The sequence below is a fragment of the Siniperca chuatsi genome, linkage group LG21 (genome assembly GCF_020085105.1).
Source record: "Siniperca chuatsi isolate FFG_IHB_CAS linkage group LG21, ASM2008510v1, whole genome shotgun sequence".
In the NCBI taxonomy this organism is placed as follows: Eukaryota; Metazoa; Chordata; class Actinopteri; order Centrarchiformes; family Sinipercidae; genus Siniperca; species Siniperca chuatsi.
Window position 1 is genome coordinate 24,447,746 of NC_058062.1, and position 20,023 is coordinate 24,467,768.

General features: G+C 43.6%; 2 protein-coding genes across 3 annotated transcripts in view; both read left to right on the forward strand.

Annotated features, from left to right (window-relative positions):
* The window catches only part of gna13b (guanine nucleotide binding protein (G protein), alpha 13b), a 31,217-nt gene extending 16,252 nt beyond the window's left edge, over nucleotides 1-14,965 (forward strand). The window contains exons 2-5 of the mRNA XM_044182719.1: nucleotides 83-312; nucleotides 2,914-2,964; nucleotides 5,691-5,891; nucleotides 7,581-14,965. Of these exons, the coding sequence (XP_044038654.1) occupies nucleotides 83-312; nucleotides 2,914-2,964; nucleotides 5,691-5,891; nucleotides 7,581-7,952 (854 nt within the window). The 3' untranslated portion in view covers nucleotides 7,953-14,965. The remainder of the gene's footprint in view (nucleotides 1-82; nucleotides 313-2,913; nucleotides 2,965-5,690; nucleotides 5,892-7,580) is intronic.
* A 1,534-nt stretch (nucleotides 14,966-16,499) lies between these two features.
* On the forward strand, nucleotides 16,500-20,023 carry LOC122869562. 2 transcript variants are annotated; one of them, XM_044182720.1, is made up of 3 exons: nucleotides 16,500-17,508; nucleotides 17,845-18,127; nucleotides 18,620-20,023. In XM_044182720.1, exons 2-3 carry the CDS (start codon nucleotides 17,918-17,920, stop codon nucleotides 19,163-19,165), a joined length of 756 nt encoding a protein of 251 aa, XP_044038655.1. In that variant the 5' UTR covers nucleotides 16,500-17,508; nucleotides 17,845-17,917; the 3' UTR covers nucleotides 19,166-20,023. The 2 variants fall into 2 exon arrangements, with proteins under 2 accessions (XP_044038655.1, XP_044038656.1); XM_044182721.1 differs by having other exon boundaries at nucleotides 16,500-18,127.

The window sequence follows — 20,023 nt, forward strand, 5'->3', positions numbered from 1 at the left end:
CAAACAAGTGTTTTTGTGCAATCATTTTTTGTAAAAGCCACATATCTATTGTGACACGTGACGTGTCTCTCTCCTGCTTTAGGTATTCGAGTATTGGTGGACGCTCGAGAGAAGCTACACATCCCATGGGGCAACCCGTCCAACCAGCGGCACGGAGACACCATGATGGCGTTTGACACCCGGTCGGCGATGGCCCACGGTCACGGCATGGTGGAGCAAAAAGTTTTCCAGCATTACCTGCCATCCATCTGGGCCCTGTGGGCCGACGAGGGCATCCAGAACGCCTACGACCGCCGCAGAGAATTCCAGCTGGTGAGTAAGAGCGTTACCCAGTGTCCACACTGCAAGCGACTTGGTCGACGTATGACTCAGGACCAAATGACCTTATTGCATGTTTGGTGCAATCCTTGATGCTAAATACACAGGGTCCAAAATTAGGACTCGCCAAATGTGAGTGAAAGTCTACATTGGCGAATAAAATAAATGAGATCAGCCGCCATTGGCGGGTTGCTGAAATACGCTGATTGACCATATCGACTCTGCACACTGGTGGCGGCATGCAACGTATGACAGTCAATAATGGTATCGCAGTTCTTTGATTGACCCTCGCTGTCAAGCGTCACTACGGTTACGCTTACTTTAGCTAGCTAACTACCGGGTACCGCAGAGGACAATTTCGTGCTAACTGCAAAGAGAATCTGTAAGTATGTGGCGGCACATTGCCAGAGTAGATCAACCTAAAAGGAAGAATGAAGGGTACGTTGGCAGTACGGTAAAAAGAACGTTTACCGAGAAGTGGCGCTTCACAGATAAGGGGGTGAGGGGAGGTTGGCTTTTTTATGACATCGTATCTTATGCAGTTTTATGGCCGGTTGAAAAATATTTTGCCAAAAAGTTAATTTTGGACCCTGTATATACAAGTTGAAAGGATTGAGGGCAGAGGTGGGTCTGTGTAGCATTGTCCAGTGCATCAGTGGCATCTAGTGAAGAGGATTCATTTTGCTGCTTCAATGTTTGCCCTGTGCTGCATAGTTTGACATCCATGATGCTTACTTTTACCTCTATTTGCATGTGACTGTGGGATGTCCAGTGATTACTTGTGAGTAGGTTGAGGATGAGTGTACAGGCGAGCACTGACAGTAACAGATCAAGGCTCTTCCTCAGAGTTGATAGAGCAGAGCTGCAGCTGCTGAGCACACAGACGGACACAGACAAGCTAATGAAGGGCTGCTTCTCTCTGCTCTCTGTCCCTCTGCCTCCCCACACCCTTCCTTCCTCCATCTCTCCCTCACTGCTCTCCACAAGTTTAGATTGTGGTCTTGCTCACAGGAAAATGATCTGTAACTGTCCTGCAGGGAAATGAGCTCACCAAGCATCTGTTTGGAGCAGCTGAGATTCAAAGAAAGCACATTATGCGTTGTCCTTAAAGATATTAGCATTCTGTGATGTTGGTGTTTGTAAGCTTTCCTCCAAGACATATTATGGTCTGTAGAAGGAATGCATTTGATGTCACCAAAGTCAATATGGCTTCTTCCCCAAAGAGCAAACACACATTTATCACAACTGCCAGCATGCATTCACATTAGGGTTGCCAGTATCAGTAAGTTCATGACAGCTATCAATATAATTAATGTGGCATATTTAATGTGATAAAAATGTATCATATCAGGATATTACTGATATTGCAATGTATTTACGTCATGACAGGGTTAGGGTTATTTACAGCAGCAGCGAGCATGGCTGAAGCAAGAGTAACATTGCAGTTGGCTCCTCTGGAGGAAAGGGTTCCAAATCTGCAGTGACTTTGGTAGCGTGGACGTGGTTCGATAATGTTAACCTTTAGAGAAGAAGAGCAGAGCTGCTACATCACACAACAAAGGCCACACACACTGTCATCTAGTAGGCATTAAATGATATCATATTGTGAGGTATTTTTGGGAAGCAGTCAACACCTGGCAACAATGAAATAACAATACAAGCAACTGGCCAATATGTAACTTGAAACTAACTTCAGCTCAATGCAGACTTTATTGAGTAAAACATGTAGGTCATCAATCTGCTGATTATTTTCATGATTATTTGATTTTCATTTTGTCATAAAATGTCAAAAAGTAGAGAAAAAACCCATAATAATTTCCTACAGTCTAGGTGATGTCTCCACATATCTCGTTTTGTCCAACCAACAGTCAAAGCCCAAAGGCATTCAATTTACAGTCACCAACTCCTCGCAGCTGAGAAGCTGGAACCAAGGAATGTTTGAAAAATGACTTGAAAAATGAATTGAATAAAAATTTCAGTTGAATCGATGAATCAATGACTAGTTGACAGCGTATGTAGCCGTATGTATGTTGTGTGATGTACTCGTCTTTTTCTGTGAAGGTTAATGTTATCAAACCACTTCCACACAACCGAAATTGTTCTTTTTTGGAAGAACTCCTCCAAAGTGGAGCCAGCAGCAATGTTACTTTCACTTTCAGCCGTGTGTGTTACTGCTGAACGGAGTCATGTTGTAAATATGTCAACATGTTGCAATATCCTTAATATCACAATGTGACACATTTTTATTACGTGGGCACATAAACCGGTATTATCATGAAAAATGGCTAAAATTAGCTGGTTCCAGCTTCTCAAATGTAAATGTTTTCTGGTTTTCTTTATCTTCGATGATAGTAAACCGAATATCTTGGGGTTTTGGACTGTTGGTCAAACAAAACAAGACATTTGAAGATGTCACCATGGGCTCTGGGAACTTGTGATGGACATTTTTTCTTTATTTGCCAAATAGTAACATTGCTGCTGGCACACTGATATGGATGTGAGTTCGGGCCATGTGATGTATGACATTAAAAGAGATTAAATTCAGAATTGTGAGGAAAAAGTCACTATCTCTCTCTGTCTCTCTCTCTCTGTCAGGGGGAGTCAGTCAAGTATTTCCTGGACAATTTGGAAAAGCTCGGGCAGTCGGTAAGTCCCACCCACACTGCAGAGGCTCCACCAATCACAGATCTCCAGCAGGCAGGATGGCTGATTGAGCAGCTGGGTGTGATAGCACTCCGCTAGTTTGTTGAAAAGAGAAGTGAAACTGTTGTCTTCCTGTCCTCGGTCATGTCTCCACAGTGGTTTGTTCCAGTGTACACTCACTATGCTAAGCACTAAGCTAAGCGAGAGTTTCCCTGTTCACTCTGTATCATCCCCCCACCCAGGTTCCTATTGGCCAATCAATGCCTTTTCTAAGAAACAAGGGAAATTATTCTAAACAGAAGACGCAGTTGTCAGTCAGTTTTACACTAGTCATCTAGTATATGGGAATATACAGGTAGACGTGTCTGGGACAGTGCTTTCTGACACACTCTTTTAATTAGAGAGAGCAAAATGCAGTCCATGTGACATCATACTGTCAACAAACTGATTAAATATATTCCTAAATCAATCAAATCTCTCTAGGTAAAACAGCAAAACATGAAATATACAAATAACGTGAATGTTAAGCTTGTACTTCAAAGTTAGTTTCCAGTAAACCATAATTTAACCGTCTTTTGAAATTGTGGTTGCTGATTTTTATGTGAAATGGTTCTGGCATCATAGAACCTAAAGGAACAAACTAGCCATGTTGGTATTTTATCTCTGTAAGCGCAAGTGAGCAACACCATCTCGAGTCTGGTGGGCGTGAGTTCCCCTGACCCAAATAAAGTTGTCTCGTGGTTCTCACACCTAACCTGTTTGGTGTAGTTCAAACAAACTCTGGTGCGTTTGCTTCGGTTTGTACTGTTCGGTGTGATCCCTGTCAGTCAAAAGAAAGCAGACCAACCACAGGATTTTGTTCACTGGTCTCCTAAGTGATCTGTATAAGTGACACAAGTATATATTAATGCAAGATCATTTGGTAACTATGGTTACACGTATCAACGTCAGCCCGTGAGTGCAGGGTTTTTGCCTGAGACATTAGAAAGTGAGGAGTTAAACATATGCAGAAGATTTCGGGGACTTTGTCAGCCCTGAGTAGTGTCTGCAGTCTTCCTCACAAGCTGTAATTAATTTGTAATGAGTCGGTGTGAGCATGAAATGGACCAAACTAATAAGCCACAATGTTTGTCCTTGGCCTAAACAAATGAATTGAACTACAGGTCTGAAAGCACCCTTGTGTTATAAATATTATTTGCCACACTGAGTTGTAGTTGTTCAGCTAGAGCCTTTGGGAGCAACCACCCAAGGCTTTATTAGTCCAAATGACTCAAAAGCAAGAGAACTGGCAGACAGCCTTAAACTTGCTTTAGCAATTTAAATGAGCTTTTCTAGCCAAAAACCTGGTTTGGTTCACTTTCTCCAGGGTCTTTAATGTCATGCCCTCTCCACCCTGATAACTAACTAAACTAACTTAATATATGAGGCTGTTGATGAATTTGACGTTATTCTAAGTGCTTCCCAAGAGAAGTAACCCAGAAAACATTATTGCTTTCTCAGTGCTGGATTTCCTACCTATGATGTTTCTGTAGCTGGTGCTCTTTTCCTGCTGTGTATGAACCAGAGACTGTATATAAAGATGGACAACGTGTCTCCTCTTCCTCCCACTGTACCAAATGATGGCAAAATATCCCGGATACGGGAGCTGCCATCTTGCACTGGTGTCGTCGTTTGGAGCCAGAGTGTGCGCAGTAGTGATCGGAGTTGGCGCCTCGGTATCGAGGTCCCGCCCACACACCCAGCCAACTCAATTGCGAGCCGGGCTCAGCTGTCAATCATGGCGTGACACCCCGTTTTTTTATAGCGTCACATAACTAACTAAATAAAATGTATTTGACGTGTACTTTGAGTTTCTAGTTTGGTGGGGCTTATGACCTATACTGCAGCCAGCCACCAGGGGGCGATCAAGATGTTTTGGCTTCACTTTTGGGGAGCTGTCACGTCGTCCATCTTTATACAGTCTATGGTATGAACACACAAGTGCACTGGCAGTACTGGGGGAGTGTGTCTGGGGAAAAAGGGGGATCTTTGGGAAAATATCATTATTATTTGTGAGTGTGTTTGTGTGTGGGCACGCACACACCAGCATGGTCTGTGTCAGCGATGAGTCATCACCTTTGGAATGTTAGAAATGTGCATCTGGTGTAGCCAGAGCACAGTGCCACACACTGTCATAACATGATTGGGAATAATGTTACATCGTATTTGGTCCCAAATAGTTAAAGATGCACTTGTTTTATTTGCCTTGGCTTGATTTAGCTAAGCTTTGTCATCGCCAAGGAGAACTACCCAGTCCTGCTCCCCTCACAAACACACTTGCTCACACGCTCCTGAAGCCCCACATTTGTTAATGCGCTCTGGTATTTCAGGAATGCTACATAGGGATGTCCCAAAGCAACAGCGTGAAAAGTGTGTGTACCGTTTTTATCTGGAACACAAAGATCTGCATTTCTTTCCCCAACTCTCTTGTTTTCACTGATCGAGTTTATGTGTATGCGCGTGTGGTCAGAGATTTTTTTCATAGGTAATCTCCTCAATGGGTTTCGCTTGAAGATATGTACCAAGAAAAATCTTTTTTTTCACAACTTGTGAAAATGAAAGACCTTAAAATGTACCAATGCAGCTTAAGCACTGTGTTTTTGAATATGCAAGTTTTGATGTAGATCTTGGATGAAAACTGCAAAACTCCTGTCAAAAATGATATAATAAATCTGATCATATTCTTGCAGGACTACCTCCCCAGCCAACAGGACATCCTCCTGGCCAGAAAGCCCACTAAGGGCATCCACGAGTACGACTTTGAGATTAAGAACGTGCCCTTCAAGATGGTGGATGTGGGTGGTCAGCGCTCCGAGAGGCGGCGCTGGTTCGAATGCTTTGACTCAGTCACTTCCATCCTCTTTCTCGTCTCCTCCTCTGAATACGACCAGGTGAGTAAGCTGGAAGCCACACAGTGCGGTGAGGTCACACAAACATTGGGTGTAGAACTCCTGAATGTTGCAGAATTGATAGTGGCGTATTCCACTCACATAGACCAAAATTTCATCACAGATCTAGAGAAATTCAACATCATCTCAAGTCTTTTGGATGAAATATCTCACAGTGGAGTGGGAGGAGCTGCAGGTTCCAGAACTTGTTTTTGCTGCCATAAGTTTGCATTTGAAAGATTTCAACAAATAATGACCTCAGTGTTCCCCAACATTCCGGCCTGGGGGTCTCCCAGGTAATTTAACAATACTGTGTTATGGCCATGGGTTATATATATTTCAACTTTATTTCTGAGAAATGGCGTTTTTTTTTTTTCTTCTGGCAGCTAGTGAGGTGTGTGTGTGTGTGTGTGTTTGGCATACTACCTAACAGTGTATACATAACATGTGAAGAGAGTAAAAAGAGAGAAAATCGGGAACTAAGTGCCCTTTTCACTGCATGAACTTAAAGGATAGGTTCACAATTTTTCAAGCCTGTCTTGAAACAGACAGGTGCCCGTATGAACACTGAAACAGGTTTTGCTTGCTGTAATCATTCCTCTTGTTCACACTGGCCACTAAAAGTCCATAGAGTACTTTAAGACAGATACCATTTCTGCCATTGCAGTTCAGAAAAAACTGGTGCAAACTGGTTCATTAACACCATACACCGAAGACATCACGCGGATGGCAACTCCTGAAAGAGATATCTATTGGATTCTAATGCTCCTCTGTCTGCACAAACGCATGAGGCAGCCATCTTGTTTAAATGCGAGAAAACCATCGATTTAAGTCAAAGCCAATCAGTGCAGGGAAAAGTTAAAAAGATGAAACAAGATTATTGAAAAATTAAAGGTTCGCAATGTGTACAGTGGAGCAAACCTACAATGAGTGGCACTGAACGTCGTTTTGGCCCACCGACCGGCCCCTGCTGGCCCCACAGTTGGCGAATAAACTTCTAAGCATCACTTCTTCCATTGTCTGTCCCACTTGCTTACTTCATTCAGCTACCAAACAGCACATAAAAATGAAGTTGTTGTTCTCCTTTTTGCCTTTTTGATGACGTACCATTAAAATGTCCTGGTTTGTAAAATACCGTGGGAACACAAGGAAGATCCTAGTAACAGAGCATCACAAGGTTCTAAAAGGTTCGGGTTGTGGGGAGCACCACATACGTTGTTAAAGAATAGGTTGACAGTTTTTCTCAAGTCTATCTTAAAACAGTAGTCAGCTGACCATGTGAACATTGACACAGGTTTTGCGTCCTGTAATCATTCCTCCTGTACATACTTGACTTGTCTAACTGATGGCCGAAGCCTCATATTAACTTCAGTGTGATGTCACATCTGCGCATCACGTTTGACCGCACTGCCGCCAACCCCTGAAAGTACCTGGAACTTGCATTTGTAGTTCCCAAGTTTAGTTCCAGGAACTCAGTCAGAGAACAGAGGAAACAAAAGCAGAACCTGTGATAAAGGCTACACACCACGTTACATTACTTTAAGTTCCTGCAGTGGACTGTAAAGTCCAATTGTTGAAAGGCAATTTTTTCATTGTGCTAAGCACGGTTCAATAAACCTGCTGCTCATACCAGACACACACTGTCACAATCCCCTTTGACCTCAGCACACATCTGCATTCTAACATCTCCAGGTGCTGATGGAGGACCGGCAGACCAACCGGCTGAGCGAGTCCCTCAACATCTTCGAGACCATCGTCAACAACCGGGTGTTCAGCAACGTCTCCATCATCCTGTTCCTGAACAAGACGGACCTGCTGGAGGAGAAGGTGAAGCAGGTATCCATCAAAGACTACTTCCCCGAGTTCTCGGGTGACCCCTCGTGCCTGGCGGACGTCCAGCGCTTCCTGGTGGAATGCTTTCGCAAAAAGCGCCGCGAGCAGCAGCAGAAGCCTCTGTACCACCACTTCACCACGGCCATCAACACTGAGAACATCCGGCTGGTGTTCCGCGACGTCAAGGACACCATCCTGCACGATAACCTCAAGCAGCTGATGCTGCAGTGAGGGGACTGACCAGGAGGAGGAGGAGGGATGGGTGGAGGCAGACGGAAAGTGGGTGTCAAGGTGCCCAACCCCCCTCCCACCGCACCACCACCAGCCCGTAAGGGGAGCGGGCAGTGTCCCTCCACCCATCCATCCTCCTTCCTTGACTTTGACCTGCTCCTCACTTTTGAACTTTGACTGTGTATTAAAGCCACCACTACTACCACCATTCCCCCCACGCTTGCTCTCTGCCTTACTGAGCTTGTTCACTGTGACTTATAACAGCCACCTTTGGCTCGAAGCCCCAACCACCATCTGACCCTTGAAACCACTGTAAATGACCTCTAACCCCCACTGTCTGCCCCCCGTCCTCCCGACATGTCTTATGGTATTTCCTCCCTATGTGTTACTCTGAGTCACATCCACACACTGTCCTTTTTTCCACGCTGCCCTGACCACTGTTGCTAGGGAGGGAGAGTGGGAGGAGCTTGTTTTACATTGTTGTAACTGAGGAGTCGTCAATCAGCGACTGTTGCCAGGTGTTGCCTTCCTTTTCAGAACTTCTTTTGTTTTGTCTCTGGTTTTACTTCTGCTTTCCACTGGCGCTTAGTGATGACATCATTGGGCTGGGGTGGGGATTTCCTCTGAGGGCAGTGGAACAGGAGAGAACAGGGCTGACACACACACACACACACACACACACACAGATAGGAATATTTGTTCCAAATTCCACCTGATTCTAGTTTTCTAATCATTTTGTTTCTTTTTCTAATATATGAATATACTGTATGTACCTATGCATTTTTCTGTAACTTATATTTTAGAGGGGTTTACACTTTGTGGATCTGTGACTGCTGATGGACTTACAGTTAATTAAACAGGGGGGCTGGTAAGAGAGCGCAGACACAAACACATAGACCATTAAACACCATGCTATCGGGGTAGCTGGTGCAGGGTTAAGAGTGACACGTTGTATTTTGCTGTTTCTCAGGGCACATTGTGAACCACTTCTTTGTGATTTGAAGCTAACCAGAACTCTCATGCCTCTGCCCTTAAACACGAGTCAAATGACAGATTTCATGGTGTCTCTTCTCTGTATGTGTCTCCAGAGAAGACTCCTTATGCTTAAAAAAAGCAGGACTCTGGCCATCTTCAACCAAGACCATATTTTACCATCAGGGTCTGGACAAACAGAACTCAGGACCCCATACCTGCCTGGTATTAACATGTGATCTGTATCTAGAGAGGTAAAGCCTTGTTGTTATCTCAATTCTGCCCACATCCTGGTCGGATCTCAATATGCATACAAGGGTCAAAGTACCCGACGCCGCTCGGAACCAAAGGCGCACTGCGTCAGAGCAGCTAGGAGGCCAGCAACACTGTTGGTGCTTGGAGCCTCACAGGAGTCCCACCTCCACAGACACCGGATATGGTGTGGCATGTCTGCTAGCATTCCTATCGCCATGTTTTCTGTGTGCAATGAATGGGGTTTTCCCTATCCAGATAACATAACCCAGATGCAGATCACATGTTAATACCAAGGGTACATTAGGTCCATGGTATGCATCTATTGAACTTTTTTTATTGTGCTTGCTTTGCTATGTTTTTTAACATGTGGGAACAAAAATCAACCCCAAAATCCCGAAAAATCCCTGTAATGGGACAGAAAGACGGCCATGAAAACTACCCATTACCCCGTGCCCGCTGTCAGCAGTGAACAGTAGAAGCAGTGTGGTCACAGTAAACTGAAAGCGTGGACATGTCCAGTGTCTGTTTGCATCACAGTTGCATTGCAAAGCTGCACACTGAGGTAAGCAATCCTGCTGAATCAATAATTGCAAAAAATATTTTAAGATTAAGTCTCCAAAAATACCAAACGTGTCAGGCAGAATTTTGAGGTAATGTGTTTAAACACTGCACTAAACATTGTGTCTTTGGGTTGAAAATGTCCTCCAGTTAGCATCACGTAGCTTGGATGTTGTGGCAGCTGTACAGTGGATGTTGTCTTGTTTGAATGCTTCTCAAGGGAAGTCTTTGGAGTAGCCTTTGCAGAACAATGATGGATGATGTGGGCCAAATTCATACCGAAGCCCTGTGGAACCTCACACCCAAGCCCGAAGGTTTCAGCTCCACCAGGGGAAGGAAGCGCCTTCCTTCTCGCTCTGTAGGATTACCACCTTAAGTGTTGCGTATAGTGAAGAGGTGGCTCAGTCTTTCTTGTGTTATCTCAGATCAGTCTTATTTTCTGAAAGGTACCTGTTAGTGCTGTTAGTGCTCTCCCTTCCATGCATCCTAAGTTAAAAACAAAAGCCGGTATGTCACTTCTGAACTGGAGCACTTGGTGTCTGCTGGCCACTCTCACTCTCGTGTACAGGTGACGTACAGTTCACATTGTCCTCTTAACTCCTTTTCTAATGTCTAATGTATCGGTGTGTATCTCTCACACCAACCTCACTGTGGTTTCTAACAGCTGATGTAACCTCCCACACAGATTTGTGTGTGTGACCATGAGTGTGATTTTTATTGGATTTAAAACAAAAGCAGGTGGCTGGTGGCCTGTCGGACGGTGTTTGAGGAGACAGTCCCGTTACTCAGCTTCCTCCAGATGTGTTGAGCCATGAACCCCGAACTCCCCGCCAGATAACTGGCTCCACTGGTTCATGCTAACACTTCAGCATGTGTAGAAGGAAATTCATCATACAAATGTATAACACAAGTTTCAGAAGTAATGAAGGTGGCCTTTTATTGAGCTGTTACTCCCCAACCTGAAACCAGATTTACAGAAAAGCTTTTATTGTCTTCAGTTTAACAGAAAGGGCATAGTCTTGTGTTTGTGTTGTTGAACACATTCTACATACAGTACGTCCGCATGAAGTTCTTTTTTTACTCTTGTCTTTATAGTTGTGGTTGTAATTGCTAATGGCAGCTATCCACTGAACGACACCCTGTTTTAGCATGAACGTGCCCCAGTTACCGTGCAACCACTGACTCTCCACCCCCTCTGACAGATCGTTGCTCCGGCATCCCTCCGTCTTACCTCTTGTCTACACTGGACGCCTTCAGCCTCGTCTTCGGTCTCAGTTTCAGTCAGGACAGCTGTCTACACAGGAAAACGAGAGACTGATGATCTGCTGAGCAGCAGCAACTTGAGAAAAGCTGTTTGGCCCCTCGGGCGCACTAATGACCCAGCTGCTGTCGGCAGCACGCTCTCGATCACTTTTCAAAATACAACTCGAAGTTAGAAATGGAACTATGGTTCTATGAACTGTGGATGGCCGTCAGAGACGGTATGTAATACCTGGCTCTCCAGTTGTGTGGCTGCACATTGGTGTTAGTTACTCTTTAAGTGTTTTTAAAAAACCTTACGATATAGTTGCAAGTTTTAGTTCCTTCACCACAAGTCGTTCTCTTTTTAATGCTCGCTACACGTGTTGGCGTGTTCAGGAGTGTTTTTCTGAATGTTTCAGACAGCCATTGGCTTCCATCCCTTTCTGTACACTCTGAAAAAGAATCTGCAGAATTGATTAGAAAAGTCTGCACTGCAAGGCCTCATAACTGTAGTGTTACTTTGACCATGGAGTCTGCATTATTTTCTTTCACTGTGGATGGATTGCGCAATTCAAGCAATTTTCAATTGTCTATTAATAGATTTTCATATTGTGTAAAAATGAATGGAAGCCAATGGATGAAAAGAAGCATTAATTGCTGCAACTAAAGGCAGAAAGCTGTTTTTCATGCAGCTCGGGTCACTGACCGCCGCGCAACCTCCACCTTCAGTTAGACGTCACATGATTAGTCTTCTTTGGGTCACACATTTTTCTGTTTACATCGCATTCAGTGTGTGTTCCTCTTTCCTCAGGATGACTTACTGCGGCTCTGATATTTGTTCCACATTTCGATTTAGTTTTGAATAAATGATTGCCTTAACGGGTGAGATGAAGGGGAAATGGACATCTTGAGAGACAAATCGGATCCTCTGTGTCCCTGATAGCTATATCAGTGTAGTACTTACATGTGTGTTAGCATGGAGCAGTGAAGTCACATGGCTGATTTTGGAGTGTGTGTTCCCTAAACTCTAAAAGAGGAAGTTGACCAACAGTACTGTCTACCAAAGCTCGGTGAATTCCTTGAACCGTGCAGAGCCGGGCAGGATTCTCGTGTGCTGCTGCCTCTTAGAGGCCTCTGTCTGGATTCAGACTGTTGTGTCATGTCATTTCAGGCCAGAAGAAAGCCTTTTGTTAAACACACACACACACACACACACCATGAAGTCCTAGCAGAACAGGCCTGTACCCTGAGATGGCCTTTGTCAACGCTGAACAGATTTGGTTTTGATTGTTAGAGCACAGACAGTAGATTGTCACACAGGAGCACGAGCAGATGGGTGAGTGATGATGTCCCACGTGCTGGTAGACTGTCCCTGCTCCATAATGGAGCCTCTGTGATGTCACATTCCACCATCCTTTAAGGTCAGGGGCCAGTTTCACAAACATATTGTAGACTGGTCTGTAGTGTTAGGCCAGTCTTAATTTTGCTGTTAGATTAGTCTAATGCAAGATAGTTTCACAAAAATAAAGGCTGGCTTATTTTAGGCTTAAATCGTTAGCCACCAGGCTAACAAAAACACGGCTGTGCGAGCACCGAGCAGGGAAAACGTTTTGACAGACCTCGGTAAGCCGTTGGAAATAGAACGCAGTCATTTGTGTTTGTCCAAGGAAAGTGTCCTGAGCGTGATGAGCTAGCAGAAGGACTGAGTGACCCTGTGGTGTTAAGAGGCACAGCACCGCAGCGCTGCTACAGGTGCTGTGGCTACAGCTACCACGCTCATCGCTAACCCCAAGAACAAGCACTTTCTGCTGGAGTGAGTGGAGCTGAACGGGTTGGGGTGGTTGCTCGAGCAGCCATGTATTTTAGTTTGAAAAATGTCTAAATTTACCCAGAATTCATAGCCAGCTAGAACTAGACGTGTATCTGAAGTCCGACTATTAGTTTGATCTAAGCCAAGGCCTCCACTGTCTGACAGGCTTTCAGAGTTGAGTTGACGCCTGCAGCAAAACGGAGCCACATCCTTTCAAAGCACTTGCTTTTTCTTCCCTCATCTGATGGATACAGAAACTGACTGGAGCTATGTGGGGAACAAAGAGAACATCAGTTCTGAGACCCATCAGAATTCTGAAGAAAAGGTCTGAATTTGGAGATCAGAGTCAGAATTGAAAAATTTAGATCAGTACTCCAGGAAGAAAACATTCATAGATTAAAGCACAGGAGAGAATTTTAAATCTGGAACAGTATGCAACAAAAGCTAAGCTCAAAGGTACGCTTACCAGCAGCTTTCAACTGCATCTCACGGTCTTCGTCAGTGAATGGAACTAGCTCAGGATCTCATTCAGCACCGACGCGAAAGACCATCCTTTGACAGACCACCTGACACCTGAGCCAGCTCCAGTCGCTGATGAAGACCAGGAGATGCATTTGAAAGCTATGGAAGGCTAGTAAGTGTTCATGCGAGTGTAGATATTTTTTTACACAGTCAGATTAAACTCTGATTTCTAAACTCGTACTACTTTATTTTCTCGTGGCCCTAATTCTCTTGCAAAGACAGACCAGTGGTGGCTCTGCTGTAAATGACTGCCCACTGGCACTTTTGAATCCCTTAAAGGGTTCAGTATGCTTTAAACAAACAAGCTTGTGCGACGTGAAAATCCTGTCTCCGTAGCCTTCTGCATCACACCTCCATCTCTCTCCAAGAACTCGCTGTCTTTTGCGTCTTTGCAGTCTCAACACCACGAAGCATACAAATGGGCACGACAGCGCGCACTTTCAGACACTCCCTCACTCCTGGATTCATTCATGATGTTGCACTCGGTTGTACACATAAAAAGTGGTTGTGTGAAGAATGAAAAATAGAGACCTGAGAGAGAAGTTGCCTACTTTTCCACCTCCACACACCTGACCAGTCACTGAGTAAAGCCGACTTAATTGTGGTCTAATTGTCTTTTTCAGGTAGTTACAGATTGCGTTGGATGCAATGGATGATCTGACAAGCACTTTGTTTGAAGCCTCCTGAGACTCAAAGTGTCCACACCAAACTAAATCTTGCCTTAAGTCCTCAGCTTAACATCGCGGAGGAGTTTCTCTCAGTTGTCACCTGGGTGCTCAGGAGCTGTATGTGTTCTCTGTCCTGTAGGACTGTGGTCCAGGCTTTGTGATGGGTGACACACTGTTTTGTGTCTGAGTCAGTCAGCACCCACATGGATTTGTCACCAGATCCCAGGGGGCCATGGGGAGAGGAGTGCTAGTGTTAGGTGCCATCACGCCCTGGGATCTGATGGTGATCGGTTTTTCTGATCTGGGAACAGGGAAGAACCGGTTTGGGTTCTGCTCCCAAAGCTCCACCTCAAGCAGTGTTTTACCCATGATGAAACTTTGACTTTGCCTTCTAACATTTCTGTGATTCTGGTTTTGTACACTGCATCTTGTGTATGTTGTTCTGTGAATCTTCTGCTGTCGTGACTGTAACCGTATGAATCAAATATTTAGATTGTGTTTTTCGAGGTGAAAATTGAGAGAAAAGCTTTTTCTTTGTAAATACTTGAGAGGAAACCAGTGTCACCTTACGCAGTCCAAACTATGCAACATCACTGCTCCACAGTCGTGATTTGGTTTTATGTTGTGTTAAAAATAATCACGAGTTCACTGACTGATGATTCTCTTAATGCCAGTGTCTTATAGAAATTTGTCTGTAAAGAAGTCTGCAAATGATCTGCCAAATATACTGATGTTCAGTGCCTCCTTTTCAAAGCTCTGCCTCTACTGTCCAATCATGTCAACAAAGATTTTATACTGTGTTTTAGGTTTTTTTAAATGATGCCACACAAGCAGTTTGATGTCCTTGTATCAAGTTATTCAGATATAACATTTCTCTTCCAGTTTTGGCATTTTCAGATAAACAAGCTTTCAATGTACAGTCTAACTTATGCAGTCTTACCCTTCTACTCTCCAACTAAATAAATCCAACTGTTTTTTAAAAAACACGTCTTTCAGCGTCTGTGTTGTTATTGAAATTCTGCTTTGCGGAGAGGACATGGCTATTTCGTACAAAGTTGTTCATGCTTTATCATATCATGCTTATGCATAACTTAGCTTTAGAGCTGCAACGATTAGTCGATTAATTGCCAGACTATTTTGCATCTATTTTGATCACCATCTCTGGCTCCAGCTTCTGCAGGTTGAGGATTTGCTGCTTTTTCCTGTTTTATATCATTGTAAACTGAATATCTTTGGGTTTTGGACTGAAGGTTTCACAGTATCCTCTTTCTCAGGAAAAGAGAGAAGGCAGAGAAGGCATTTCACTTGTAATTCAACCTTTGCTAAACTAAGATATAACACCTGCCAACTTGAGTCACTGTAATTGACCACTTTTGATTTGCACAATCTGTTCACACTCAGCGCCATAACTCTTCTTACAGACCTGTTGCTTATTTTTCCCTCAGACTGGATCCTATAGAGATAAGACTTCCACCTTGTCTAAAAGCCGTCACTGCAGCTGCACTTAGAATTAACAAAGCTGCTGATATTGTCTTAGGTTCTCCACTCACAGTCATGGTCCCACAGGGGCACACAAACATGTAACAGGGACCAGAGAGGCACGTGTGAACTATCACTCACTGCTCCACACATTACACTTAAAAGATGTTCTATTCTTAACCCTGCTACATTATTACCTACTGATGGTGATCCCCGTAATTGCATGGATGTCATTTCATGTTCATCTTAACCTCGTCCTGACCTTTCAGAAACTCATCGCTCCAACTCTGATCTTGTTTTCTACACTAATGGCTCTGCTTATAGAGGAAACGGAGTGCCATACGCAGGGTATGCAATTTGTGATAACATTTATTGAAAGTGGCGCCCTGCCACCATCAAGCTCTGCCCAAGTAGCTGAGGTAAATGCACTGATGAGAGCCTGTCTCACCACTGTTTTTGTTGCTGCTGTTTATATTCCTCCAGATCCAAACTCAAACAATGCACTACAGGAACTGCATGAGGTCATCAGCAGTCACATGACAAATAACCTGATGGTATTTTTATTGTAGCTGGTGATTTTCTGGGCTGGTACAGTGGTCTGAGTATACAGGGCCCTCATGTGGGCCCTCACCTGCTTCAAGACAGTCACTGTTGTCCTTGTACCTGTGCAGTGTCTAGTCTAAATGACTACCGCCCTGTGGCTCTCGCCCCCATTCTGATGAAGTGCTTTGAGAAACTGGTTCTCCAGCACATAAAGAACAACATCCCAGCCAGTCTGGACCCTCACCAGTTTGCATTCAGAGCCAACCGATCCACAGAGGAGGCCATCTCCACTGCCCTCCACTCAGTCTCCACCCACCTTGAGAACAGCAACACCTACATCAGAATGCTGTTTGCTGATTTCAGCTCAGCATGTCATGGTTTTGGTCCTGTTACTTCCTGTTTTATTTTGAAATATTCTCCTCCCCTCATATGTCTTGTTGTCTGACTTCCTGTCTTTCTTTGCTTTCCCCTCCAGTTTTGATTGTTTGCCCCACCCTAATTAGTTGCACCTGTGTCTCGTTGTCTCTCTAACCTAGGTCTATTTAAGTCTGTGTCCTTCATTTCTTAAGTTGTCAGTTTGTTGTTGTACCTCTGTCAAGTGTCCTGGTTTATTGTTTCCCTTGTACCTTTCCTGTCTTTGGATTTTGCCTGCTCACTATTGGATTTGTGTTTCCGAAACAGAAATTATATTCTCAAAACTACATGGACAAACCTCTAAACCACTTGGCAATTGTTCACAACAGAATTGAATTTCTCATTCATTTTGCAAATTGCAAATGTCTAAGTACATGTCTCAGTGTCTCAGTACATCTTTGCAAATGATTAAGTACAGGTAGCCAACATTTAGCACAATTTCCAAGTGAATAGATCTTGTTGATCTAAACTGATTGTCGATTCTCAGTCTAATGATTGTTTGCTCCAAAACGTGTCAGCGTCATTTCATTGTATAAGTCATCACATGCACAATAGTTTGTTTAATTGTCAAAATTACTCAAGAACATAATACCGTGAATACCATATATGAATCCTTGGAACATTTGATAAATTATTACAGCAATTGACAGTCAGGTGAAACTAGAACTTGACTAATGAAGGAGGAGTTTCACACATCTCAGATGACCAATCAAACAGTATGTTTAGTTACCTGACAGGTGCTGTCCATGACTGTGAATGCTGCCAAACATGTATGTAAAGAGCTTGACCATGCAGGACCAGTACAGTTTCTGAACATGGACGCACCTGGCCAAGTAAATGAACAAGGGCAGCTACCTGCTCGAGGAAGAGGAAGGAGAAGAGGAGGAGGAGTAAGGGTGCGTGGTGGTGGAATAGGGGGAAGAGGCAGAGGAGGACGAAGACACCATGCTGTCCCGGATGAAATTCGGGCCACAATTATAGACCATGTCATCAACCATGGCCTCACAATGGTGGAGGCAGGTGGTCGAGTGCAGCCTAATGTGCCTTGCTCTACAGTCTCCTCCATCATCCAAACCTTTCACAGGGAAAACAGGTATGTTGTCAGTCAATGATGGAATTATATGTTGTATAGGACAGGACACTGTGCATAGACCAAGAAATATATTTATTTACACATTTACCTATTCCTATTATGATACTAAAAATGACTAGAAAAACATTGGAGAAAATAAACTATGGAATAGTTTATTTTCTACAGTATTGATGATACAGTTTACAGTAGTATTCCAGTCACTGTGCAGTGATGCATTAGAATTGTGGTAAAGTTACTGTAAGTAAAACAACAATACAATTGCATAGGTAACTCATTCTGTAAGGAATACATAAGGTATACATTACGAATGAAGTGTCCTTTGAATTCTATGTCTAGGATTGGATGACAACCTTGCACGGGTGGCAGAAGAAAACTTCTTAGTGAACAACAAGAACAAGAGATCTGTAACATGGTGATGGCAAATAAAGCCATCACATTGAGAGAGATCCGCGCTGCAATCCTACAAGACAATGCCATATTCCAAAATGTCAACTCTATAAGCATCTCCACAATAGACCGGATATTGAAAAAGCATGAGATGACAATGAAGCAAATTTACAGGGTACCATTTGAGAGGAACTCTGATAGAGTGAAAGAGCTGCGGTACCAGTATGCACAAGTAAGTCGGTTACTGGTTGTCCATCACTATAACCTTTTTACAGTTAAGCAGTGGTTCCCAAACTTTTTCGGCTCCAGTACCCACTTTACCTGATTTCAACTTCAACTTTTCAACTTCAACTTCAACTTTTGCCTAAAAACGGCAGCTTACTGTATGATGCAATTATCATTATAATCCTTATTTTGAAGAATATAACATACAAGAAGAAAAAGGTGCCTCCCATGTAAATCTATCTAATACTGTGGGTTTTACTGTAACATTTCAGTAAGTCTAGTCATTGATGATTTCCCCCCTCCCCTTTCAGTCAAATTCCCCCTGTAGTACCTCTGCATAGGGGTACAAGTACCCCAGGTTTGGAACCACTGGAGTAGTGGCCAGTAGTATATTGAACTTGTGGAAAACATAGAACATTCCTGTGTAATTGTCTGTAACTGTAGTGTATGACGCTTCTGTATGACTGATTTGATGTTTTCTTTTTTTACACCATTGTAGAGAACAATGACATTGGAAGGAAACGAGACCCCTCACATCCTCGTGTTTGTGGATGAAGCTGGCTTCAACCTGGCCAAGGGCCGAAGACGTGGCCGTAATATTATTGGCTACCGGGCCACAGTGGATGTTCCAGGCCAGCGAGGGGGCAATATAACCATGTGTGCTGCCATATCTGAGAATGGTGTGGCCACTCACATCCCCAGTCTTGACCCATACAATACACAGAAGCTCCTCATCTTCTTGGACCGCCTTCATTTTGATTTGGTCCCTGAAAATGAGAGAGGTCTCATAGGGCCTCAATTACCACAATATGTTATTGTATGGGACAATGTGAATTTCCACCGTGGCCCTGGTTCACGACTCATCCAAGGATGGTCATGGTTTTCCTACCACCTTACTCTCCTTTCCTCAATCCTATTGAGGAGTTTTTCTCCGCTTGGAGGTGGAGAGTGTATGATCGTAGGGCTCACGATCAGAGGTCCCTGCTCCATCCAATGGATGCAGCGTGTGACGATATTACAGGTGATAACTGTAGGGGATGGTTGAGACATGCACGTTGTTTCTTCCCACGTTGCATCACAAGGGAGAATATACGCTGTGATGTGGACGAGAATTTGTGGCCAGATGGACAGCAGCATGTGGATGGCCAGGAGGGTGAGGACGGTGGCCAGGAGAGGGAGGGTGAGGACAGCGACCAGTAAAGAACCTTTCTTTACAGCACTGTAGGCTACATATAATTTTCATTGTTTTTTGTTTGTGTGTTTATATTACAGTATATTATGCTGTATACATTTTCTTTTTACTTTTTTCTTTTTTCTTGTGTGAATAAAAATGGTTACAATTTCCTTGGCAGTATGAGTGCAATGTGTGATGTCAAACCTTGGAGGCTACTCTTACCCTAAAATCATATTTCTTTTTTCAGTTTTATTTACACCATTGTATTCTGTTAGCTAGACAAACAAACAGTACAGTAAGCATTGTGCCATAGTGACAAAACATCTAAACATTTTGACTTGCAGTGCTTACACAATGCCAAAGGGACGAAGCCTTTTGGGGGCACTGACTGTTTAAATGAGAAGGAAATTTAGTTTTGACACGAGTAAAATGTTTTAGGAGAGGTATGAGCTTTTGCAGGTAAACCATGGTGTTGTGCCGAACCATCCACATTATTTTGACAAAAGCACCAAGACTGTTGAGAATGTCCGGTCTGTTTTGAGAAATGAGCCAAAGCAATTGAGAAGGATCTTTGCCATTTCTGTGGCACTGACTCTTTATATGGAAAAGGAATTTAGTTTTGAACCATGAGTGAACAGTTTTGGTAGAGATATGAGCTTTTCCAAGTGAGCTATAGTGTTGTGCTGAACTGTAAGACTGTTTTGCCAAATTATCTTAGAGTTTTGAGAA

What these genes read in the sequence shown, in the direction of transcription:
- LOC122869562 (XM_044182721.1), top strand. Translation starts at nt 17,918, where the DNA reads ATGGTGATGGCAAATAAAGCCATCACATTGAGAGAGATCCGCGCTGCA. An exon ending in TGCGGTACCAGTATGCACAA is followed by an intron (nt 18,128 to 18,619) that starts GTAAGTCGGTTA and finishes ACACCATTGTAG; the next exon opens with AGAACAATGACATTGGAAGG.